Source organism: Lepidochelys kempii, chromosome 16, assembly GCF_965140285.1.
Source record: "Lepidochelys kempii isolate rLepKem1 chromosome 16, rLepKem1.hap1, whole genome shotgun sequence".
NCBI classification, from domain to species: domain Eukaryota; kingdom Metazoa; phylum Chordata; order Testudines; family Cheloniidae; genus Lepidochelys; species Lepidochelys kempii.
The window spans coordinates 18,584,242-18,610,963 of record NC_136395.1 but is presented as its reverse complement, the minus strand read 5'-3'; the positions used below and the strand labels follow the sequence as shown (position 1 = coordinate 18,610,963).

The 26,722-nt window shown below is 44.3% G+C and overlaps 1 protein-coding gene across 1 annotated transcript in view; it reads left to right on the top strand.

Annotated features, from left to right (window-relative positions):
* Positions 1 to 26,722, top strand: part of RAPGEF1 (Rap guanine nucleotide exchange factor 1) — a 120,181-nt gene that overhangs the window by 71,935 nt on the left and 21,524 nt on the right. Inside the window, exons 11-14 of the mRNA XM_073314829.2 lie at positions 7,403 to 7,605; positions 10,505 to 10,663; positions 24,350 to 24,631; positions 26,236 to 26,328. Of these exons, the coding sequence (XP_073170930.1) occupies positions 7,403 to 7,605; positions 10,505 to 10,663; positions 24,350 to 24,631; positions 26,236 to 26,328 (737 nt within the window). The remainder of the gene's footprint in view (positions 1 to 7,402; positions 7,606 to 10,504; positions 10,664 to 24,349; positions 24,632 to 26,235; positions 26,329 to 26,722) is intronic.

Here is a 26,722-nt window from a genome sequence, read left to right as displayed (position 1 = left end):
ATATATCTGTCTCTTGTGAGCAAGGTAAGGCAAAATGTTTAAAGGTACCTAGAGTGACTAGCAGGGAGCTACAGTGCTACTTGTAGACATCACAAAGGAAGTACAGGCTAGTTACTCAGAGTCAGAGTCAATAATTGAAGCTATCCCAAACGATTTAGTAGTAACAGCCATATGGCTTGTGTGCCGTACTAACTGAATTGGTGCAAACCCTCATTGCTGGTCACAGGATCAGGCACACAGTTCATCTCCACATATCGACTCTTCTTTTTAGTAAGGGCTTCAGCCAAGCCCAGATTCATTCCCTGCAATCTGGTGCATGGGGGTGAAGACTCAGCTCTCTATGGGAACCTGCGTGCCTTTACTTGGGAGGTGTGTGACTGGAGATGTTTGGGCTAAAGGCAATTTGGTGACCCCATTCGTAGAGAAAAGAGTGGGTTGGGCTATTTGCCTGTCTCTCTAAGCCCCTCTTCATTCTTTTCTGTTATCCTATGAGGCTCTTTGAGAAGTCAAGGAGAGTTACTTAAAAACAATTTAAACAGTTATCTTTTCTTTACTGCCTGTGTGCACTGTTAACCCCAGTAACAAGGCCTGCAAGTATGTCATCTTTGATGTTTAGCTGGGCTTTTAGAATTAGCTGCCTTCTGTAATCTGAAGATATCAGAAGGCTCTGGAGCATTGATTAGATTGTATTGTTAAGGAGGGAGATCTTGTTATCCAGCATGTAGTCTGTCCCCTTGGTTTGTTAAAACATCCTTGGTGCAAAGCTGGCTGAAGTATTGGGGTGTAACCTGACTTCAGCATTGCAGCAGACACCTTTATTGCATTCATATGACACTGAGAGATTGCTATATATAGTCCGTACCTTGCATGTAAGCATGCTGCAGTTCTGCGGTTGTTAGTTTTACCTTATTGTTCATAAAAAATTTCTGTAAAAAATTACTAGAAATAAGATTTATGGTAGCACCACCACTCCCTTCTTGGCCTACATTTGCTGTATCTTACAATGAACTGATGCAGGCAGATATCCTGGTATAATTACATACACTGAGAGGCATTGCTCACATATCTACACAATATGTGCATGACACACTCCTGGGGTACTGACATGCATGCATTCGTTAAAAAGATCTAGAGCTGTCACAGCTGCGACTTCATTGTGGTCTCACTGTTCTGGGTCATCTTCTGGCAATTGATTTATTGGCAGGAAAGCTTACAGTAAAGACAAAGGTGGACTTTTAATTAATATTGTACAGCAAGTCCTGTCTAAGTTAACCATACCTATTACTGTGAGCTGTGCCCAGAAAGACTTCAGACAGCAGCCTTCTGACAAACACCGACAGGGTAAGAGATCTGCCTTTCAGTCTGGCCTGAATTATTATTTATTTAGTGCTGTAAGAGTACATGTTATTGTGCTAGTGGTGAACTGTTCTAGACTATTATTAAGAGCTAGCAATGTTCTCATGCTGTACAAGGCACAAATATAGAACAGCTTCAGTCACAAAGCGCTCCTGGTCTAAAACACAGGATCCTGCCCCCAAACAGCTTAGAATCTGGAGTTGTCATTTGTTCATTTTTCTCTCTATCTTCACCTCTTTTTCTCCCCCCGTCAGTGGGAAGTAAGTGTAGAATGGTGCCATCTGAGCAGATGGTTTCTAACTGCTGTAGCTATGCTGAGGACAGTTGCTGGTCTTATCCAGGATGATATAAACTATTTGAAAAGCAGATGTCATCCCCAGAGGTAGAGGCAAAGCTTCTTTGAGCTTGTCTTCACTAGTGGATCAGTATGAGGTGTAGCTTGAGTGTTCCCATTAACTCAACCCCTGTCCACACACACAAACTATCACTCGTGCCCAGTAGTGGCAGTAACCTGAGTTGGCTGACATGACTGCAAATACAGGGCAGAGCCTTGAGCAAATGTATCTCATTAGCTGCTAACGTGACCTACCCACAGTGTTAGGTGAAGGTTAGTGTCATGACACAACATCGGGCTGCTAGTCCTCCAGTGCCTTCACACAATCCATCAGGCACGTGCATCCTGGCTTTTTTTTGCCTTTTCCTGTTCCTTGATTAGAAGTCAACTGCCACTGCGTATAGGCCAGGTCAGCTTTCTGTCCCCCCAGCCTGATGCTGCTTCCAGTGCCAGCAACTGCAATCCTCCATCTCCAGTACACAGCTCTGTGTTTTTGAGAATGGAGCCCAAGAAGAGATCATGTCAGCCTGCTGGCAGCAGGCCAGAGGCCAACACTGAAGTACTGATGGCTCTCTGATGCGAAGCTGGCAGGGTCTGTGAATTTGTCTCGGAGGCAGTTGCTGTGTGGAGTGCAACAACCTACTAGGTTGCCCAAAGAGATTTCATTCCTTTGACAGTGAGTGCATTCTACATTGTGTAGATGGGGGATTTGTACTCGGAGCAGAAAGTAAGAGGACCACTGCGCAATCTCGGACCCAGTAAGGTGATACCAGCCACAGCCTGGCTTTTCATGTGTTTTCTCTCTAGATTTTGAGTTAACATAAGCTGGGCATTTTGGAACATTCTGGAGGGAGATGCTTCAAATTATATGTCTCACTCCTGCCTCTTCTCCAGGTGTGCTCCCTCAGACTTTGTCTTTACATCTCCGCTGTTCATCGAGGAGGCTGCAGTCCCCGTTCCACCCTTCGGTATACGGAATAAACTGCAGGATGTGCTGCCTGCTCTGAACCAGTGATGTAATTTCCCCATCTGCTTTTTGAATGTCTGCCTCATTAAAAACTGCAGCACAGAGGGGAGGGCAGGGGATGGGTGGGATCCTATGCAAAGAGCAATCACAGAAATGTTTCCATTTTCTCAACCTTCTGCTACAGATCAGAGGCCTTTAAAGAGCCAGTGTGCCCCTTTCATTTGTGTTCTGTCGTCCTGCCCCTCCCCGCAACATTGAATTCAGGGATTGTATTTCACTATTTCATATGGTTTTTCCTTAACCTAAAATTGTAGATGAAGTCAGAATAGAAGCAGAGATGCTTTTACCTTCCCTGCACTGGTTCGAACAAGGGGGGGCAGTAGCTTTCATGGCAATGGGAAGCATTAGTGCCATAAACAGCTGAGATAAAAGAGCTCTTCATTATTCCCTTACAGATTAAGTTAAGGCTGCCAACTCCGTTCAGAGGCTCTGTCTTGAGTTAAGGCATGGACTGTAATTTAATTTTTCACAAGAAGCTAATGTGTCACCTTTTTCACGGACACTTCTCATTACTGCTCTAATGCAGCCTTTAAACCCAGTAGAGCCTTTGGTATTGGCTGGTGCTTCAGCTCTGTATGCTAAATGTAGCACGTTAAATGGTTTTGTAGCTGAATCCTCATTAAGGCTTAGTGTGAACATGCCAATGTTGGCTATGTAACGTTGATATCATCAAGTCCGGGCTCTGACTCTTTGGCTTCTCTCCCATCCCAGAATATGCCCTTCTGTCTCAGCCTCTTGGCCTCCATTCCTCCACCCAGGAGAGGCACAGTGTGGGATAGGTGTTCTATAGAGATGCATCATAAACTGGAATTTTTGTATGTCCTATGGCTTTATGGTGTACTTAATGTACGTTTTGCTGCACGTACGCATTGAAGGGAATAGCTGGGTCTTCTGAGACTTTCTGGTGCTTGGAAACATTTGTTCTTGTACCAGTGTTGTGTGAACATTGTACCTTAAGTCGCCTTTACATGGCAGTGATGTAAAATAAGAGGACCTTGGTGGATCAGTGCCTTAATCCCTGCACTTTTCACCTTTAGAGAGTTATGTTCCGATACAAATGACATCGCCAGTGGAACAAATTTTGTGGTCTCAGCCCTAACCCTAATGGTCATTTGTTCACACCAGTAAATATACAAACACATTCACACAGAGACACACACAGTTCGGTACACTGATCGCTCCTGGCTTTGGGAAGGACAAAGTCTGAAACAGCAGAGGGTTGTGAGGCGCTTTGGTAGAGCTGTGTTAGGAGCCCAGGAAAAGTACTGAAGATAGAGATTGAGGAGCACAGGCAGAGCTGTGTGGGATCTGAAGGGGTGCTGCAGGACAGCAGTGTAATGCACATTGACAGAACTTTGTGAGGTCCTAAGACAGGAATAGTATCAGGTGTTACTGCTCCAGATTGAGGTGCATCAAGAGAGTTGTGCGACACAGCGTTTTTCTGCACTTTAGTTGCCAGAACTCCTTTTTATATAGTTAGAGATGTACTTTTTGGACAGCTTTTAGTCTCCTCTTCTAGGTAAAGTTTAAAAATATCAGAGGAAGTCTCAGAAAAGGTGTAGGCGACAAGTGCTGAGCCGTCCTTCCTGCTGACACTTGTATGAGGCTGCATCCTCTTTGAAATTGGACTGCCTGTAGATTGCTGTTGGGTGGAGCAGCACAGAGTGCTGCACTTTGGGTTTGCAGACCTCAAGTGGTGGGATCTGGCCTCCGCGTTTTGCATGATGGGTTCATGTTGCATTCTGATGACTGCATGTCAAGCTTTTATTGTTGACATTGGTTTGTTGCAGCTGGTAGACTGAAACACCAGCAAAGGCTGAATGACTGGCACTTACTGACCAGACTTAAAAACTTACATGAGGGAAAAATAGTATGTCACTAATAAGAAGTAGAACGCTTTGTGAATGACAAATGGTTCTGAAAAAGATGCTGATCAACCTCTTTAAAGTGCTTGAATGGTAGTGTGCTCTCTACTCTGCCCTCCGCATCTCTTCTCAGATTTTGCAAAGTTATTTTCCATCCTTAATCACCCTTGTTTTTTGTAGCAGTTGGAAAAGTACCAAAGTGGGTGTCTTGCCTGTACAGTAAAATACAACTAAGGCCCTAGTTCTGCCATCAGAACTGCACAGATAGACCTTGTGCCTGTACTGAGTCCCACTGACTTCAGTGGGGGCACTACGCAGGTTCGAAGGTCTACTCATGAGGATCCTGTTGTGGGATTGGGGCCTTATTGTTTCTAGCATCTTCCATACAAGCTGCAATCCAAAAATGCTTTACAGCGTTTGGATTCTGTTGCAGAATTAGAGACACATTAAGATGTTTAGGAAAGCCCGGCGGGGGGCGGGGGTGTTTACAGCAGTAATTTGAGATGACTCAGTGAAGTGGAAAGACCCTGTGTCAGGTTTCAGAGTAGCAGCCGTGTTAGTCTGTATTCTCAAAAAGAAAAGGAGGACTTGTGGCACCTTAGAAACTAACCAATTTATTTGAGCATAAGCTTTCGTGAGCTACAGCTCACTTCATCGGATGCATACTGCGGAAAGTATAGAAGATCTTTTATACACACAAAGCATGAAAAAATGGGTGTTTACCACTACAAAAGGTTTTCTCTCCCCCCACTCCACTCTCCTGCTGGTAATAGCTTATCTAAAGTGATCACTCTCCTTACAATGTGTATGATAATCAAGTTGGGCCATTTCCAGCACAAATCCAGGTCGTGTTCCCCCCCCCCACACACACACACAAACCCACTCTCCTGTTGGTAATAGCTTATCTAAAGTGATCACTCTCCTTACAATGTGTATGATAATCAAGGTGGGCCATTTCCAGCACAAATCCCGGGTTTAACAAGAACATGGGGGGGGCGGTGTGTCTAGGAAAAAACAAGGGGAAATGGGTTACCTTGCATAATGACTTAGCCACTCCCAGTCTCCATTCAAGCCTAAATTTCAGATGGCTGGAGTTCTAAATGAGAAGGCTTTCCCGCTAGTGCTGGCAGTAGCCTGGGAGAAGACATGCTGGATGAGTTTGAAGAGACAAGTCCATGAGGAAGGCCATCATGTCTATTCAAAAAGAAGCAATTTTGAATTTCATCCGGCAAAGCGAGGAGAGTCAGTTGGGAGGTTTGAGGATGGGTGCTGTGGACATCCTGCTTTGTGTGGTGGAAAGCAAGGGAGCCACGTGCTGTGTGTGAGTGACTGTGGACAGCTATGATTTGTAGAGCCAATGGCACTATCGAAGGTGGCAGGATGAAAGGGACAGTGATCAGGGACACTGAAAGATTAAAAAGATTTGTTTTAAACAAAATGTCACCCCTGCTTCTAAAAGTACCTCAGATTATTCAACCTGAAGGAGTTTTTTAAAATCCAATTTACTTTTCACTGTTTACGCAGGGTTTTTTTGTTTGTTTGTTTTTTTTGCTATCTGCACTTCATTCAGCTGGGAAGGCAAAAACTGCCTTGTTAGCTGGTTTGATTTCTACTCTGTTTCACTGTCTGTCTGTTTCTCATTCAGCAGCAGAGTGCTGCAATGCTGGAATTGTTTAAGCCCGAATAAAATATTTTTACTGAATTTAAAAAACAATTCATGAAAATATTTCTTCTTCGATGCTGCAAGTGGACGTTGTCCTTTGAAGACATACTTCACTTCGAAGACAATTCCAGGGAAGAAAGTGATAGTGGATAATCCATCTCACTTGAAATCATGCCTCATAATAAATATCCAAAATACTTTCCTTGGTATCTGACAGTGCCATTGAAAAGGCCCAAAATAAAAAATGAATGTGAGTAAAACACCAGTCTCACACCAGCCAGCTTTGCTTGGCAAGTTCATGTAGTAGTCCGGACCCTGTTATCTAAATCCTCTTTTCCAGTTGTCAGGCTGTCTGGTTCCCCTTTCCTCTGTATAATTCTGGATATCAAGGTAGTTTGTTTTGTGGTGATAGCACCTGATAACAGTATAGACAAAGACCTAAGCCTCCGTATTCTAGAAATATTTATAGCCATTGGCCCGAGATTTGGAGCAAGTTGGCACAGTTTAGTGTTAGACTAGTGCAACTTTTTGGAGCATGGTTGCTTAGAAGCAAACTCAAAACTGGGCCTTGTCCAGCTTTACGGGAGACTGCTGATCAGACAATTGGAGTGCTAATCCTAATGAAGTGTGAACTGATACCCCCCCCCCCCCTTGAGGGATGATGATGTTTACAGCTGCTTTCAGACAATGGGAACAGATCACTGTATCAGGCCTGGTTTGTCCTTAAAAATCCACATTCCTGACCACCATAGCTATACTGACATAACTCCTGGTGTAGATGCAGCTAGGTCGACAGAAGAATGCTTCTGTCAACCTACCCATGGTTGCTTGAGGAGGTGAAGTTACTGCAGTGATGGAAAAACCCCTTCCATTGCTGTAATCTGCATCTACATTACAGGCTTACAGCCTCCGAGCTAAGGCACTGTAGGGGTGTTGCTGTAGACCCCGTAGCGTGGATGTGGCTTAGTATGGGGAAACCTGACAAACTGGCTCTGTTCACCCTCCTGAAGCAAAGTGCAATAACAGGTGCAGTCTGTCCATTTGTACTTTGGTTTTGCTTTTTAATGGGGGAGGATCCTGCCCACTTGTTCACTCTGTTACTGTAAAGGCTGTGGACTGGTCAACAGCAATGAGTGTGGTCCTGATTTGTATTACAGTGCTGGCATATTTGCAGTTTATGGAAGACTACTCAGAGCCGCAGCCATCCATGTTCTACCAGACACCTCAGAACGAACACATCTACCAGCAGAAAAACAAGCACCTCATGGAAGTCTATGGGTTCAATGACTCATTCAGCAGCACCGACTCGTCGCAAGAGTTGGCACCACCCCCTGCCCTTCCTCCAAAACAGCGACAGCTGGTGAGTGACACCCTCCATATTCTGCCGAACAAAGACGTGTTTGACTTCTAGGAACAGCTTTGGGGAAGTGACCTCCTTTTCACTCTCTGCTGCTTGTGTCCTGGAAGACTGCGGGTCTGGATGGATGTCTTTATGTTTACATTACCCGGGTTACACGCCCTGAAACCTAAAGTTAATGTGTTTCTCAGACATCTTGCATGACCTAGTTTAACCACCATTCTCCATTCCAACCCTCAAATTCAGAGCACTCCTCATGAGCTTTGAAAAACCAAAATTGAGAATCAAAGGCCTTGCCTACGCTGTGGTTGAAACTGTGTTGGCTACTCTCCTCTTTAATCACATTTGCTACTAACACAGTGGCCAGTCCAGACAATAACTTTTCCTGACATCTGTGATAGCTAAACCGTGCTACAGACCACACATTCTTAGATAAAACTTCTCAGCCAGTGGTCAGAAAACTGGTTAGGAGCAACCATTTACACTTAGTTGCTCCTTGTATACTTTGTTATAACAAAGACTGTGCCAAAGAGCCCTAATGTGGCCGATACCTTTAACAAACGTGTGTACTCCCCATAGTCTCCTGCTGTCCCATATTCACGAGGAGCTGGGGAGCCATTCCAGTGCCAGCTCTGCCATTTTGGCTTACTTTAAAACAGGACTTGTCCTTTTTCTGATCGAATCTGACTTGAGGTTTTTGCTGCTTCAGAACAGGAATGCCACTTACCCATCTAGAAAGAAAAACCCACCACATTCATCTTGCCCTTTCAGTCCTCAGCACACAGCCAGTGCACTTTGAGCATGTTTGTGTGGGTGCCATGGGGGCTTGAATGCCAGTTTTGAACACTGTGGATGAAATCCTGGCCTCATTTAAGTCACTGGGACTTTTGCCATTGACCTCAGTGGAGCCAGGATTTTACCCTGGGTTTTTTGGGGTGGGTTTCTCAAAATGTTTTTCATAGTGCCCTCTTTTTACTTCAGCCTCCTCACTTCAGGGATTTTTTTTTTAAATAAAACAAACAAACTAGTATGGGGGAAAAAACAGCTCCTGAGTCCTAGTAGCTAATTCCTGTTGCTGCAGCTTTAGTAGCAGACCTGGAGGAATTGTAAAGAATGGGCCTCAGTGCTATTGCTTAACTGGACAAGTTTACTTCAGGCCTTCAGGAGGTGATGCTTGCCTCCCATGTTGCGTGAAAGAATCACTCATGTTGGTCCCTACTGGCGTATTTCCTCACCTCTTATCTGTGCTGACTTTTGACTATCCCAGTGCATTTTCTCCATCAAAGGGAAGGCTGAGAGTTCCACTCTCCAGGTTCGAAGCATCTAGATTCCCTGGAACCATAAGCTTAAAACCTAGCAGGGTGAATTTGTCCTTCCAAGGAGACGAAATGAGTGCAATACAGTTTTACTGTGTTTGGGGCTCCTTCACTGAGACCTTAAAACCCAAAGTCCTGTCTGTTTTGCGAGGACACTAAGTTGAGGGATGCCCCTTTATATGTGGTCAGAATTTCTCCTCGGTTGTCATGTCCCATTTACTCATCATCCCACCAGCTCCCTATTTCAGTGATGGATTATAAAGGTACACTGCGATTCTTTGGTATGAGAGGTGCTATGCAAAATATGGATCTCTAGCCAGGGCATATGAGCTATTTAACATTCTAGTAGTTAGAGTAGGGGAATTCTGCCCCCTTTTCCTAATTTAATTCAGTAGAAACAAAGCTTTTCCTTTAGGTTCTACCACATCTGTACTGCCCTTTAATAATAATCTGGCTGGCCAAGAGATCATGGTTCTGCCTTCTGGGCATCTTTTTACTCCTTGCAAGGTGATACTATCAAGGTGTTGCTTGAGGTTTGCCTGAAGCAGAGATTTCCTTAAGCACAGCCTCACATATATTCATTTGGGAAGTGATAATGCTGAACTCTCCAAGCAGATGATGGCTCATTCAACAAGGAATGTAAAACCCATCGCAGTGGATGTGCTCTGGCTGCCCAGAGAGATTCAGCCAAAGCGAATTGTGTGGATGCAGGGTACTTCCTAGCCACAGGCAAGTTTTGCTGGATGAACTCCTCTGTATAAAATTGAAAAAAATCCTTTCTTTGTGAGCTTCAAATCTGATCACTGAAGCATTTGTACTTAAAATCAGAGAGTCTGAGCTGGGGAATGCAGAAGGGCCAGAAATAGCCATCGTGCTTATCGTCCTCCAGACGCGTCAAACGTACAGGAGATTCGGAAATCTTTAATGACTGACTCTCCCCTATACAAGTACACTAGAATAGTCAGCGTGGTATGTTTTGATACTTCAAGTTACAGTATTTCCCTCTTGTGAAACTGGGATATAATTTTGTTTTTGAATGAAAATCTTAAAACACTGAAAGTTATGCCTGACCCAGGATCCCCCACAGTGCCCGAGAAGACTCATCTCTCAGGCTGGAGAGACCCAAGTTTCCAGGCTGCTGGCTGACAAAGTAAACAATCCACAGAAACAGCCTGCCTAACATCTGGAAGCAAGGGCCAGTTCCACTGCTTGGCAGTGGCTGCTAGTGAGTGCCCACTTCTTTGAGCTCCTCTGGCCTGTGCAGGGAAAGGCAGTAGAGAAGAGCTCACCTGTGCACCTAAGCAGCAGCCAAGCATGAGTGAGCTGGGAGAGGGAATTGTTTTTAAGGAACGTGTTAAATGAGAGGATTTGAATTGTTTTTGCAGTGTCTCTTGGAGCTCAGAAGCTTGTATCAGTGTGACTGGCTCAAAATGAGGGTTTGGTCCTATGAACTGCCCAAGTAGCTATTTGTGTAGTAAGCAACTTTAAATGCATTGTTTTAAAAACAGCATTTCTCACCCTTTATTCATAGCTTGTTCTGTGCTTGCTTTCTTTGTTTCCTCTCTTGCTTTCTCTCTCCTGTTCAGCAGGCCTCCTATGCTGCCTCTTCCTTCTCTTCTGTCTCCTACTGTGTCCAGCAAACTAAAGTGCCCTTCACCCCCGAGGACACCAGTGCCACTCAGGGCCTCAGTATGTCCGTCTCTAACTCCTTTCTCAACCGGCACAGCTCCTTTCCTGTGCATTCGGTGAGTCACTAACTGCACTTCTTTACCATGTGTGTGTTTGTGCTGGTAAAATGCTCCTGCACACATTCTGTGCTTACTGACCCAGGGCCAGGTAAATTGGGAGACTCTCATTTGGGCTTTTGAATGCATTCGGTAATAGTCAGAAAAATCCCAGTTGAATCTAATTAAATGGCCTTGGGAGGAGGTTGGCCTTTGAGTGTCTTGTGTGTATTTATGGCTAGGGTTGGGGAAGAGGGAAGAAGACCAGGCTTCTGTAATAATGGCACACTCCTTCAGCTGTGAATCCCCCATAGCAATGCACTGTGGCACTGGGAAGTACTCTGGCCTCTCCAGATAAATGTAGTGATGATGACTAGTTAATTAAATACTGCTTCATGCATCTGGCCTTTGGAGAGATAATGAGAGGCTGTCTCTTTCTTGAGTTTGATCCATTCAAGTGCATGGAACAGCATCTGCAGCTCCTGGCTCCTTGCTCTTTTCCAGGATGTGGCCTCTAGCCAGTCTCCCTTCCCATTTCTCCTTGTCTAATTCCCATCAAATATCTGTACTCACGGACGGGATCGATATTTGTTTGCTTCAGTAAATATACCCGGTGCCCTGAAGAGTGAAGGGGGTGTGACTATACTTCACAGCACCTCATAAGCAATTTGGGTGGAGGACCTCGAAGCAAGCAGGGAATGATTTAAATCAAAGTAAGGACCATCTGTAGAGCACTGTTTAAACTTGTGATAAAGTGCTTAAATTAGATAGCAGCAATAATAAAGAAACATTCATTTTCATGAAGTTAAATGAAACATTCATTTTCATGAAGTTAAACATTCATTTTCATGAAGTCTGACTGTGAGGTTCCAGCAAATGGTTCATCAGTATGAGGTTCCATGTATGCAAAATTATGTGGTCGTGATCTATTGTCTGCACAACTATGAGAATAACTAACACCTGAAAATAGGCTATTCTTAAAGGTGATCTAGCTGTTTTATAAGTTACAGACTACTCTTGGAGGTTCAAAATGCCTAGACAATATGTGGGCTAACTTAAAATTGTTAAAACAATTATTTTACAACAAAATATTTGAAAACTATATTTCTTACCTACTAGGATCTGACTTTAGTGTTCTGCACTTCTGCGAAAGTTGTTGATGACACTATGCCCTGTGCTTATGGCTGTCAAAACACTTCACAAACAGTGTATTAAAACTCCCAATATCTACACTCGTGAGATAGGGAAGTATCAGAATCTTCTAATAATAGAGGAAGAAACTTAGTGAGAGTGTGGTGAAGTAACTTGCCTCTATATAAATCCATGGTACCCCCACATCTTGAATACTGTGTGCAAATGTGATCACCCCATCTGAAAAAAGATATATTGGAATTGGAAACGGTTTAGAAAAGGGCAACAAAAATTATTAGGGATATGGAACGGCTTCCATATGAGGAGAGATTAATAGGACTGGGATTTTCAGCTTGGAAAAGAGACGGCTAAGGGGAGATATGATTGAGATCTGTAAAATCATGACTGGTGTAGAGGAAGTAGATAAGGAAGTGTTTACTACTTCTCATAACACAAGAACTAGGGGTCACCAAATGAAATTATTAGGCAGCAGTTTTAGGTTTAAAACAAATAAAAGGAAGTATTTCTTCACACAACGTACCATCAAACTGTGGAACTCCTTGCCGGGGATGTTGTGAAGGTCAAGACCATAACAGGGTTCAAAAAAGAACTAGATAAATTCATAGAGGATAGGTCTATCAATGGCTATTAGCCAGGATGGGCAGGGATGGTGTCCCTAACCTCTGTTTGCCAGAAGCTGGGAATGAGTGACATGGGATGGATCACTCAGTGATTACCTGTCCTGTTCATTCCCTCTGGGGCACCTGGCACTGGCCACTGTCAGAAGACAAGATACTGGGCTAGATGGACCTTTGGTCTGAACTAGTAGGGCCATTCTTGTGTTCTTAAGTCAGACAGTGAGCAAGTGGCAGAGCCAGGAACAGAACCTACAAGTTCTGACTTGTAGTCCTGTGTTTTAACCCTGCACTGCTTTCTGTTTGAATTGACTCTTGTAGGCAAAACACAGCACTGTAAGACCTGATCTTGACAGGTAAAAATCCTTACAGTTTACTTTTAAAATGGACTTCTTTTTAGCAATTTTAAGTCTATACATATGATTGGTTAACGATTTTAAAATATAAACAGTTTGTTTTATTTTTAAAACCATCTTAGTTGACCTTAAATGGACACTGTTAACTTGATGTTAATTTTAAGGGTTTTTCTGCTCCCCTGTTGGTGATTTTAAGGGTTTTTTCAGTAAGGAAGAAACTAACTAGCTAGAGCAGGGGAAACCGTGAAACTGACTATACACAAAGTGCTGTCAAAGGCAGAATATCACCTTTTTTTCTCACTAGTGCCTGTGAATTGTAGTAATCTTAGTTGTTGCTCGTGGCTGTAGAGGGTACAAAGTTTTCAGGGAGAAATGAGATCTTAATTTTGAGTGCCTCTTAGTCTCTGAGCTACAAAATCAATGTCTTTACGTACTTCACAGCAGTCCCGCGTGAATATCGCAAGGGTGGTTTACACCAATGCACAGATTTTCACATTCATGGTTTTTCATGCCCCTAATAAGAGAAGACGTGAAACAGTTGTAGAGAATTGGATCATTACCAGGATAACACCCTTCGTTGGGGACACAGAAGTGCTAGAAACCTTCTGTTAATCTGTTTATGGACATTGACTAAGGGGACTTCTACAGTCCTTCCTTTCCATGGATTTTCCTGTGAGGAATGTGAACTGTGGTAGTAATATTTTCAAGTGAATTGCCCTGTTCTGCTCACTCTGCCATCCTGTTGCCCTCCTTCTTCCTCTGTTTAGCCACAGCAAGTCCACTTAAAAGAACACTTGGAAAAACAATAAACCTGTTAAAGAATTAAGCCTTGGCTGCCCACCAGTCTCAGCAGGGATTTAATGCTTGGGACAGCAAACCTTTCACACACAGGACAACTAAAGAATCAGCTTCCTATGTACCAAATAGTCAGTGCTGATTATCAAGTCCTTTAAAATGATCCATCCCCTACATTAATCTTTATCTGTTCTATACATGAAGCAAAGCCTTCTTAAATCAATACCAGGATGTCAAACCTAATAAAGAAATTAAACGGCTGCCCGTTAGCAGTATGTGAGCAATTAATCACAATCTCCCTGCCCAGGCCATCCTTGAAGAGTTGCCTTGGTTAGCAGTTTTTCTCTTCATGTGTCTGTGCCTGGGAAAGGAAGGGAGGATGCAAATCCAAAGGGAATACACATCCCTGTACAAATCTGTAAGGTTTAGCTGCAAGGCCGCACGAAAGCTGCAGATCTCATCATCCGCTATCCCGGGAGTCAGATACACCTTGAGTTCATGGGCCTTGGAGCTCCACATGAAGGAATTGCTTTTCTGTGCTGCCTAACTGGTTTTGAATAGCTTGGTCTCTTGCTAAATAAAGGCTTGGCATCACTGTACCAACTCCTCTAAGCATAGCAATCCTGTCCATTAGTCCTTTTCCCAGTCTAAAAATACCTCTTTCAGCCATTTTCTTTATGAAAATCCCCTTTTTTTAGTTAATAGCGGACTTTTCCCCTTAACGCAGGTTCCCGGTTTGAAATCCTCATTGTCTCCTCTGTAACCAGTCACATGTGCACTCACCACTTCTCTTCCACGAGCCATTCTTCATTCTGACCCTGTTACTCTGCTGTACAAACACCTCGAGTGGTTCCTCTTTTCCATTCTGGATGGCTGAATTTCTTGCTATGCTTCTGTCTGGGCCTAATCCTTCCCACTTAATCTCATAAGGGGAGCATTTTTTACTGTGAGCTTTTCTGCGAGTGTGCTTTTCAGAGAGTTTGGATAATAGGTTTGGGTCTTTTTATTCTGTCTTGGAGAGACAAACCAATGCCCATTTGTGCAAGTGGAAGCCTGCTCTTATGACTTGCAGCCCTGGTAGCATTATGCGGATGTGGGTTCTGTTTGTATCGTCCTTATGAACGATCTGGCATAAAAGACTGTTTGCCTTCAACATGATTGTGCAAATGCACTGAAGGAGACTGGACATTGTATGGTGAAAATGACATTCCAGAATGGGAGGCTAGACAAGAACGGTAAGAGCCCAAGAACTGACCTAACACCCAGATTGAATCTTTGCTTTAGGAAAGTAAGGGCAGTGGTGGTGTAAGCCTAGAGATAGGGTATGCCTGAGGGCCATTGCTGCCCCTGTCTCTCTTTCACTCGGTTCCTTTGGGTGAGCAGCCTGATTCACCGTGAGTTCAGCAGAACAGATGTCAGACAAGTGAAGGTTTGACTTCACTCAGTGTTCCTGTGTGGTGCTTCCATCTCTTCACCGACGGTGCTGTCTCACTGCTAACCCTGTCTAAATTCATCCTCTGTTACTAAAGAAAAGTGGATCCTGTAGAGTCTCTTTCAGGGATGGGACCTCGCTTCATCCTGAAACCTACAGAGACAATGTCTTGACAGAGCAGAATCCTTATTCATGGCCATTATAAAGGCATCAGCACCTATCCACTTCCTCCTGTGACTGAGGCGCCTTAACCTGGAAGCAAGGAGTGCACTTGGACTCCCTAGCTCTAATCACCCTCCTCTTTGTTCACGGCTATTTCTCATCTGATAAACAGAAAAGGAGGAGAAAGCAGTGGACACCCAAACAGGTGTCTGAGCCACACCATCTAGCCAGCTGTCTTCCCTGCTCCTGGACCTGGTTCCACGTCAGCATTTGATTGCAGATGGAGCAGATGTTGAAATGCATTAGGGGAAAATGGACAAAGCTTCTGAAACCTTTTCTCAGCTGTACAGGGAGGGGTCACGTCTGAGCCACAGGCTTCCACTGATGTCTGTGTCTGAGCTTCTATCCTGACCCTAGTCAGGATCAGCCCTAGTTGCTGATGGAGAGAGTGGTACTCTACCTGTCAGGCAGACCATGGAACCTTTTTCTTCTTTCCTCTGTGACAGCTGTCTTTCCCCCCTGCCCTCCTTTTCCTGTTCTCCTCCCACTTTCACCAGGGCTGCATGATTTGGGGTCCCACCATGGTAAGGAAAGTTGGCTTGCAAACACAGACCCTTCAGGTAAGCACTTTAGGCAGGGTCGGGATGCCCTGCTGTTTCAGGGTCAGGCTGGTTGGTTGTGATTGTGAGGAATGCTATGCTGTAGTCTCCCTTTTCCCTTCCTCCATAAAAGCCTTTGGGGTTTCATTAGCCCTTCCCCTTTGTAAGTTTCACGGCAGCTTGCTTTCTGGATCTCTTCTCCTGCTTCACCTCAGCTACATGATATGCCTGTTCATTGTACCAATGCTCGCTTGCCTGCAGCCTCCCAAAACAGTACCAATTAGCAGGGCAGATGTCTCCCAGAGCTGGGGCTTTGTTCACAAGAAAGGGAAGCCACCTCTTTTGTGTCTGGGGATTTTTTTCTGTCCCAACACCTTTGTGCCTGCCCCCAACACTTTTGCAGGGGGCATCCTAGACCTCTGACAAGTACCTCTCCAGTAGACCCCTGGGTGTTTGGTGGAGAGGGATAACTTCCTTGAGGAGCATGCTGTGACTGACTGACTGACTGATGGTGGCATTTTTTGCATTGCTTTTTCACCAGAGGCTAAGGCCCAGCCTTTACTCTGGTCTATTTGACAGTCCCCAGAGCAGGGCCAAGACCATAAGTCAGTGAGAATGCTGACCTTTCTCTTGCAGGAAGTGGTGGTCCGCGTATTTGTAGGAAGGGCTGCTTTTTCTTTGGTGGTTTTATAGTGTTTGAAGGAACCCGCTGGACCTCTCCTAGTTTCTATTAGAGTTTGGATTTTGGTTTTCTTTGGAGGCGTGCAGATCAGCCTGTGAGCCCTTTGGTAACCAGTATTCTGGCTGTCTGGGAACGATGGGGAGGCTACAGCTTGAAGGGGCTTTTTCTTTTACAGCCAGACTAATGAAGGTTTTGTGGTGACTGGGGTGAGAGTTAGTTCCCTTTTACCTGAGCAGCACCGAAGCTGTATGTTTGAACTGGCCAGGGGTTCCCCATTTCGAAGCATTGCTAGGGGAGGGAATAATTCCCTTCAGTTCCAGCTCTCACGTTAGTTGGGGCCTCAGAGAATTTGAGGGTTTTTCTCCCTTTCTGTTATACTTTTTAATGTGTTCCATAGGGAAACAGTTTTCCAGAGGCCTGATTTTTTCCATTGTTGGGTTAAAATCTGCTATCGTTGTTTTTGCCCCTCTTTGCAGGAATTTGTGGCAGGGGTAATGGCTCTTATTGGATAGAGGCAGATCCAGAGTGGATCAAGTCTTTTTTCCACCAATTCTGGTTCAGGTCTGACCTTCCACCCACAGAGGTGCTGTTTGTAATATGGGTTGATATCATAAGGATCTGCTGCACAGTCTTACCCACACTTTGGAGAGTCACAGTCACAAGTCGCATTGGTGGGACTAGTCTCAACTAGATTGTTTGGTTAATGTCTTGTTAAGGAATCCCATCTCTTGTTTTTGGGCTGTTTTCTGTTGCGAGATGGTAGAAAAGGAGGTGTACAATAGGAAATTGGTAATTGCTGTAGTTGTCCTTCCTCCTGCAGTTCACCCTCCTTCACTCTTGTAGAGGTGGGTATTGTCCTTTGTTTCAGCATCTCTTTGGTTGATTCTGGAAGTGGGTGGGCTGGTGTCTTGAATGGCAGACTTCAAGCCTCATTGCTTCCTGGCCGCTGGAGAATGATGCATAGGAGCACTAATGGTGAGCATATCCGAAATCAACGGAGACACAAGGTACACCACTGTGTGTCAGCGTGTTTTCCATTGAACAGTGCAGGAAGGTTTCAAACAAATCCAATTACTGGGTAATTTTTCCTTACTCAAGTGTCTGTTTGCAATTGCAGCAGGTTCAGCAGACTTGTACTTGTATGTACATCTAATGGAAAACTGTCTTCATCCTTGACTATGGAGAAATTACATGTCTCTCTCAAATTGTTTTTAAAAGTGAGAAAAGTTCAAATACCTTTCTAGAAACTGAACTGGCTTCTCAACTCTTGCAGACAGTGCAAATAGTTTCCCTATGGAAACGCTGCAGTTCAGTACTCAGCTGTCACTACTTCTAGAAGTTCTTTGGTGAATTGAGCAAGATCACAGAAAATTCTCAACAGCTGATTTTTTTTTTCTTTAGTGTTCTTGTATGCTCAGCTATGAGTGTTTAGAGTCAGGCGTATCCAGTGTACATTTCTCCCCTGCTCCTCCCATTGCTTCTGCTCATAGCGCTCAGTTCTGATCTACAACACTCCCCGCTACTTGAGTCCTGAGCGGAGACTGCCAGTTGTGCAGAGTGATATGGTGATTCAGTGATGCAAAAAATTATCTGTTGGGGACTAGAATTAGATCATGTTCAATTCACTTGTGACTTAAACGGGATTTGACTCATTACTTTGAAAAAAGATCTGCATGCGTGCAATCACCTGTCAATCTCTCAGCATTGTTTTGCTTTTCCTGTTTTGTTTCCCTTCTGCTTTTATATGTATTTCCACAGCAGGATTGCATGATGTATTAATAGTGCTGTGATATACTGGCATCACTGAGTCTTGCCTGTGAAAACCACGTCCGCCAGTGGCTTAGTTTTGTGCATAAAATTGGAATCATACCTCTTGCTCAGCAGATATAGTTAAGTGCAGCCCTCTTTTGCTATATAAACTCCATTCCACTCTAGAAGTCGTATTTCTGCCTCTCCTGTGCAGAGGCCTCAAGCTCTGCCTTGTAAAAAGCTATGTGCTGTGTCTGGTGGTGGTATTTACATTGCAACCATTAATGCTGTGTCTGTGCATCAGATTGTGTTCTCATAGCTTCAGAAGAAAGTGAAATTAGCGCTGCTGATGGCGTTTGCAAAGAGAAACCAGCACCATAGCACTGCTGATGAGGCTTACAAAGAGAAGCCAGGATTGTAGCACTGTCAGTGGGGCCTATAAATGTTTTTATTTATCCCATATTTTCCTTGTGGAGATATTAGAAACCCAGCTCTAGATAAGCAGAGCTTTGCTTTTGTGTGTTCTCTCTCAATTTAGCATGGAGGCCACCCACACAGGGGAATAAAAAACTTGGGCCATTCATCTGCTACACTACTCAGCATTTAAAAAGAGTGAGGTGAGTTGTGTGGCCAGGGCAGAGGCTGTGCGGAGACATGTTCAAGCAGAAGGGGCCACTGCCTTGCTCGTGGCAGAGTTTGGAACCATTCACTGTTGGAGCATTTCCGTCCTCATTACCAAGATTAACTGGAGCTCCGGTATTGCCGCGGGAGATAAGAAGTTCTTTCCAGTATTTCACTGTGCGTTTGCAATCTAGGGCACAGCAGCCTTGTATAAGGCCCATTGCTCTTTAAACATGGGGGGCTGCCGTGGAAGCTGGGTGTCCAGTTCTAGCTAATAGTCGGTGCAGTCTGGAACTAGCCGTAGCAGAGAGGATCAGAAGATCTGTAACAGCTTCATATTTTAAAAATACCGGGCTCTGGCTGACCTGGTGGGTGTAGAGCGGAGTCGGGATAAACTTGCAAGGGAACTCAGCTGGGTTGCTAACAAGGCTGTTGCTGGGAAGGCGAACAGTGTGTGTGACTACTGATGCTGTAAATGCTCTGTCAGCCGATTAATTGAGTCCAGCTCTGGATTTATGATGTAGATGACTACATCTCAGCGTCAATTAACAGGGACCTGTAAACACCCTGTCCTGGCTGCTGTGTGTAGTCACACCTCCCCAGTAGGAGTAGAGCAACATCACACCTGCAATACATGCATAGTGGGTTCATCTGCTGCCAGCTAATCCAAGGTAATGTTTATAGCCGCCCTGTCCACTGGGACACCCTGAGACTCTGAGGAGATTAATGGTGTAAAGATGTGGTTTTAACAGTGGTGTCCCCCAGTCCCTTCTGCAGCCCGGACAAAAATCGACGCAAACAGTTGGAAATATTCAGTGATGCAATTCCTGAAGTCCTGCCACAAAAAACAAGACACTGAGTCGAAATGATTTTAGTGTCAGGTAAGCTTTCAGGTGTGGGCAAGCTTGCTCCCTATTGTCCTTGTGAGATAAGACCACTCCTGTCTCAAACCCAGTGCTCATTGTAGTGCTTCCAGAATGGCAGATGATACATGAATGCACTGACAGGTGGGGGAGAAGGGATTCCTTATACCTGTGTTATGCACAGCACGTCATAGTCTTCTCTGGCCTAATTTAATTGAGGACCACAGAAATATTAAACTGCCTCCCCAAAACAATTTCTGAATATACATGTGAATGTATGTAGGACTTCACTTGTGTTGGCTTTCTGTAGCAACCCATCCATGCCTAGTGAGGAGAGAGACGCAAATAAACCTGGGCCGGAACTTCATTTTAGGGAATAACGGTAGAGTTGCACATTGGTGCTAACTCTTCTAGTGCTGGTAGTTGGCAGCATCTCTTGGGAGGCTGTGCTGGAGCAGTACTAGTCTCAGGCAGCCTGGCATTAGCATGGTATGAGTTTGGGGAGAGTTAAATGCTCTTCCCAAAGGCTCAGGGTGCACACTGCATGCTTTCTGGCTTCCCTGAAGATTATTTGGAAGTATTCAGCTTAAAAGCAAGCAAAGCTGTGGAGTTTGAGTCTGTCTCAATGCAGCCAGAGCCAAAGTCTTTCTGACCCTGCAGAAGCCTCTCAGAAATGGGAAGAACAACCAGCCCTAACCAGTTTCCAAGATGAACTCTCAGCTGTGATTTTTGTTGTTGTTGTTGTTGTTGCAATTCTGGTGAGTGAACGGACTCTCCTCTCCCCCCACTCCCAGTCAGTATGGTTTTAAAAGAGCAGCCGTGTTTCTAGGAGAAATCTCTAGTGCTCAGACCCTGTTGAAGTCATTGTAGCAGCCCATGCTGCAGCTGTGTGCTAGGCTGGAGATTAGCAGAAATGGGAACCATATGGAACAGTAATTCAAACACTGGGTGTTTTCCCCCTTTAAAAGTACGCTTCATGCTTGGCTCTTGTCCCAGCATGACTGCATAGTTTGAATTCCAGAGCTGCTCACAGGCAGGCTGAAATGTAGCAAAAAGGAGGGGCCTTGCTGGATTGTTTTGTAAAAGACCCAGTATCCCAAAATTGTTAGGCAAGGTTAATTAATGGCAGCCTACAGAGGGTCCCCTGCACTGCTTCATAGCAACAAGCTGAGTTCTTGTTTGTATCCTGTAAAGATCATGTAATAATAGATTTTGTGTGTTTCTTGGATACCATGTTTTACAGTAACATCTACAAACCCCGAGATACGTTTTACGGGGCTATGGAGGACAGAGAAGAGAGACCTATTAAGTACAGAACTTGGTCTGTATTAATTAACCCATATCCATCCCAATTTTTGAATCTAATGTATATTTGGGCACTAAAGTGCTTTTGAATTGAAACTAATATCTGTCTTAAACCAGTTGAGACAGACACTGTGCAAGCTTCCTTCACAAGCCCTCATAGTATGCCTCATTCTCAACCCTCGACATCTACCAGTTCCGCCTGCCTCGGTGCAGCACACTGATCCTCTAGAGCAGTGGTTCTCAATGACCAGTCTGTGGGCCAGCCCTGGACCCTGAGCGCTCCCTGACGCTGTTTAGGAAGGCAGCAAGCTGATCCCTCATATCAAAAAGGTTGAGAAACACTGTGGTAGACTTAGCCCAGGCCTAAGGGAAACCTGCCAGTTTTGTCAAGTACGGTAAAAGCTGTTTTATCCAACACTTCACCAACCAGAAAGCTCTATAAACTGGCATTTCTGATCTGCATTGAAATTCCGGTTTATAGTCCGGTTGGCGCGGGGCCGGTACTGTACTATGAATGTTTTGCTCTGTCCAAAATGGATTAGATTTGTGCTACCAATTTCCTTACACTTACGACCTAAATCAACTCTGAAGCTCATCTCCAAAGATGAAATGATAGTTCATAAACCCCCTCTGCTATAGAAATAAATGAGTCTGATTTTGAGTTCAGCATTGTCTAGTAATTAGAGCAGGGCAATTGAAGGTCAGGAGGCCTGGCTTCTACTCCCAACCCTACTGCTAACTTTCTCTGTGGTCAAGCCATTTAGGACCTCTTTGTGCTCAGTTTCCCAGTCTGTTTAATGAGAGATAATAGCTGCCTTTTGCAAAGCACTTTGAGATCCTCAGATGAAATGTACTATGTAAGTGCAAAGTTATATAATTGTATTGTGTATAAGTCTCCTGTCCCCTGCAGCAGCAGGAAGTCCATCCTGAGGAAGGCTCCCTAGGAGGAAAAAGATGGGTTAGTTGGGACACAGGTCATGGTTGGGATGAAGATTTGCTTTAATTGGAGCAGAGAAATTCCATTGTTATGATCACAGTGTTAAAAGTGCAGCTGAGCTGCCTTTCATTGTGGGTATTTGGTAGCTAGTCCACGTTCCCCATTCACATTGCTCCCCTTCCTAATTGAAGACTAGCCTGGAGCATGTGGCATTATCAGAATGCTAACACCAGTGAGATCATGAAATATCAGGAGGACAGGGCAGGCAGAATCAATCTGCTGAGCCAGAATGATGTCATGAGCCTGGAGGCTTCCTAGGGATTTAGCGTTTTGTGCCAGGCAAGTGAAAATGAATAAAAGTGGAGCCTTTATGCAGACAGATGAAAGTAAATATGGAGATTAGACCTGTCAGCGTTGCTAAGGACACACCAAAAGTTGACATTTGTAAAGAAATGGGTAGGAAGGGAGAAGAGCAGGCCCTGGAGCTGGACTCCTCTTAGCTACATGCATGTGGGAAGGATTTGCTTTTGTATTTTTTTTTTTTTTTTTTTGGTCTAGTCTTTTTAACTCTGTTTCCAAAGCACTCCCCCTCTATTCCTGTCTGTGGTGTCTTGCGATTCAGTCTAGGCTCTGGAAACACAGAGACTAGCTCAGGCTCCACACACAAGACAAGAAGGAGAAACTACTCAAGGAGTAAGGTAAAATCTAGCTACTGACCTTTTCATTTTGTTTCATTATCACTTTGTAGTGGTAAAGCTTTAATACTCAGGCCCTGGTCTGAGGCATGTCTTGATTTCTCCTTGGTTTAGAATTTACTGCCATTGTACATTTAAATGTTTCCAAGATGAAAAATAAAGCTAAGGACTGAAACATACACATCCAAATGCTATCACCCTGCTTCAGGTGGTGGACTTTGTTTTTATGATCTGTTCACGCATCATCTATTAAGCACTGAGGTGGGCTGTTGAAATTCTGATCGTGAAAAAAGCTTGGTTTAAATTTTTGAGAGATCACTCCCCCTGGCCCCTTTCTCGTAGTGTAGCAGCATTTCTATCCAGCCTGGTTTCAGGAACCAGTATTTGCACTTCTAGAAAATCGTAACAAAGCACTCTGCTTATGCAAAAAGAAAAGGAGTACTTGTGGCACCTTAGAGACTAACCAATTCATTTGAGCATAAGCTTTCGTGAGCTACAGCTCACTTCATCAGAGTGAGCTGTAGCTCACGAAAGCTTATGCTCAAATAAATTGGTTAGTCTCTAAGGTGCCACAAGTCCTCCTTTTCGCGAATGCAGACTAAGACGGCTGCTACTCTGAAATCTGCTTATGCAGTGCATTCAAGTCCATTGTCAGCAACATGTACAACAGCTTCCCCCAAGCTTTTTGGATGACTTTATTCTTCCTTCAGGCTTCCTGGCTACATTCCTGTGCATATTTTAAAATACACCCGTAACCATCAGATTTAGCCTCATTTGCCTCATTATTTAAATTCCTGCTTTTGAGTCATCCTGACTGCACTCCTCACCAGTAACAAAGGTAGTGATATGTGAGGGTTTTCTTGTAACTCTCTTGGCATGGCGTACTCCCTGCACCTTACTCCCATTCAGTACTGTCTGGGTAAGAGTCTGAAAGCAAGGACGTGTGGCACAATAGAGTTTCATGTAGACTGTGTATTTCCTTTCATCTCGTCCCCAGTAGACTCTCTGAGAGCCACTGAATGAGAGGTTGGTTTTAATGTAGAGTTCATTGCTCCTCAGGGCAATTAGTACTTCTCAAGTGGAAAGGAATAATGGCATCTGTGATTGTAACTTAACCTATCTTTCAGCATAACTTTGAAGACAATATTTAGACATTCTCCTCTGTGTTCTGCATGGTTCTAGATCTACGGAGCAGAATTTTCACAATAGCTGTTAAATTATATGGTTGCAGCAAACAGCCTCTTAAGTATATGTCCCATGTAAACCCATTAGAAAAGTAATATACACATAGAATACTTCTCTCTATCTAGGTATTTATACCTCTCTCCTCATCATGGTATCTGTATGCCTGTGTCTCTCTTCACCAGCTCACATGATTGGCAGGGTGCAGCTTTTGTCATTATTTGTACAAAAATAGCCAGAATCTCCCTTCCACCAATGACCGAAGACCTCCATTTGTCCCCTTTCCCTGTCTTCAGTAAGATGAGCAGCCTGCTAATCTAAAAGGAACATGCCTCACCTAGAGAAAACCTGGCAGATATCCCAGTTAGTGATTCCAGCTCTCCTATGTGGATGATAAAATAATGCTGTCTCCGTTTAGTTTTGCCTCTCAACAAAGAGATGCCTTTGTTAGAAATACCTTGTGCTGTCACTGCTAAACTACTATTAATCTAATTACTTTTTCTTTTGTCTGTCTCTTTTTCCCATCCTCCTTGTTTTTATGTTGTTCATTTTGCATCCTGTAGTACAAATCTGTGTTTAGGTCCTACTCACAGGATTTTGTGCCTCACAACCAAGCTTCCATTCCTCCTTTTCTTTCTTCTACCTCCTCTTCCTCTTCCACCCCGCCTTTTCCACTTGTCCATCAATCTCAGAGCTCTGACCTAGCCGTGCCAACCACAGCCAGCCAGTCACCAAGCACTGTGGATGTGCCAAACTCCTCTTCTCAGGAGAGCAGCTTTAACGGGAATGCTCCTGTCTGCCTTCCTTCTGAAACCTCTTTCACTGATTCTCTCCAGACATCTTCGGTGAGAATATCCAAAGAGATAATGCACCTTAACGCAAGGATGTGTTTTTAAAGAACTGTCACTTGTTTTAATACACATTTTACCTTAACCCAGGTGTGAGCTAAAGTTATTTCTTTGTGTGTGGGCAGAGAGATCGTTTGATATAAAAGTGAAGGTCACAAGTAATGAGAGAAACAGGCAGGTTGGAAACTCTCCCTAAATGTTAAACTGGTGGTGAAAGAGAGAGGTAAAGAAATAGCTGTAGCTGCCTCGGAGCATCGTGGTGTGAGTTTGAAGAAAGGAGAGGCAGAGCTTTTTAACATAAATCTGTTTAACACAGTAGTTCTTGACCCCTGGTTCATACGCACTCTGGTTGTGAGAACTTCAGGCTTTTGTGATTGCTACTCTAGGCTCTCCACCCCTGCCTTAATGATGAGCCTCTGGACTGGGCCTCAGTGCGTTATAACTGCTTACTGTCCTCTCTAATCTGCAACAGATTTGGGGGCTTCTCCAAACCCCCTTCTGACTGCAAGCAGCTTGAGCTTCATAGCTGGTTAGAGTGCACACAGTTGAATGGGCAGCATCAGGCACTGGTTGGCTCAGCCAGAGGTGTTAGCCTGATGATCTGTTTGGAGAACGGTATCTGTTTTGGCAACGCTAGTTTAAGGTTCCAGATCTGTTAATAAAACAGATGTGGAGGCTTGTGCGTGGCAGCTACATTTTTAAACTAAGCAGTTCCTCTTTCACTTGCCTGTAAAGACTAGAATTCAAGAGTCTCTGTTTCCCACAGAAAAGCTGAGATCAGGCACTTTACTGGTTTGCTTATGCTCAAATAAATTTGTTAGTCTCTAAGGTGCCACAAGTCCTCCTGTTCTTTTTACTGGTTTTGTGGTTCTGACTGTAGGGGGAGAACCTTCCTAAATTCAGGGCTTGTCAAGTAAGCAAAGGAGAAACTGATTTTTGGATTCTTCACTCCTAACTAACTACACTGTTGCATCTTCCTTGTTGTGGGACCTTCCTACAACACAGTCCCCACCCGACCTCCCAGTGTGGTTTTTGTCTTGCATTCATAGGTATGGTCTGAGCTGTGTTTTCAATGACATTTCCAAGCTATGCTAAAATCCTATGCTATATAGCATGCTTTGGGAATGCAGTCTGGTCTTATCTACACTGCAAGTCAAGCCATGATTACTGTGGCAGGCCATAGAGTGTGTACTAGGTCCCATTGTGGTGGTTTTGTTTTAAACTATAAATGTTCAGCATCTGTAATTTTTTGAAGTCTGCATTTGGCTACACTGTGATCTCCAACAGTTGGCTTCCATGGTAGCTCTCTCAAACCAATCTGCACTGCTCTCCTGCTGCTGATTGCCATACCTCTTGGCCTTCTGGATAGACCTTGTGAATTGGGAAATAGCGATTATCTCAGTGAAAGTACAGAGCCAGAAGAAAGTGGTGGCAGCCTTCCATCAGCGCCAGAGGAAAGGTTCCCAGCCTTAGTGCCAGTGGGTGGGGAGAGATTTCTTGCCAGGGCCTGGGCCAGGCACGTTCACTTGCACACATTGTTAGGGTTAAGTGCTGGGCGCGGGGGCACCGTGACACATTTCCTTTCATCCTGTCTCCCATAGAGTGAAAACGCCAGCGAGGAGGCTGGTGAGGGTGAATACGTCAATCTGTATTCCTCTGGCCAAAGCAACGGGGAACTCCCTCACTCTGAAGGAGTAAGTAAACGGGAAGGGGCTGCTTGGTGCATGCTGAGTTCATGCAAAGCATAACATGCTTTTTATAAGTCTCTCCTGCATATTGTGGTGCTTCTGTGTTTTGCTGAATGTAATGCTTTAATGGTGGGCCATTCTGCTTGTCTGTTTTGGTTTCCTCTCTAGAGGGGAATCTCAATGTGGATGGAGAGCAGATGGTGCTTGCTTGGCTTCAGAGATTTTGGGTGAATGTTTTTAAGAACATAGTGGTTGCTTTTCCTTTAATGCTGCTTCAGCGTGCTCTGCTGTTTGTTTAGGGCTGTGTGCACGAGGGTTGGGTTTTCTGGTGGTTTTTTTTCTGGAAAGGTACAAGCCTTGACTTGTGCTGCATCTTTGGCAGTGCCAGTTCTTTACTAAT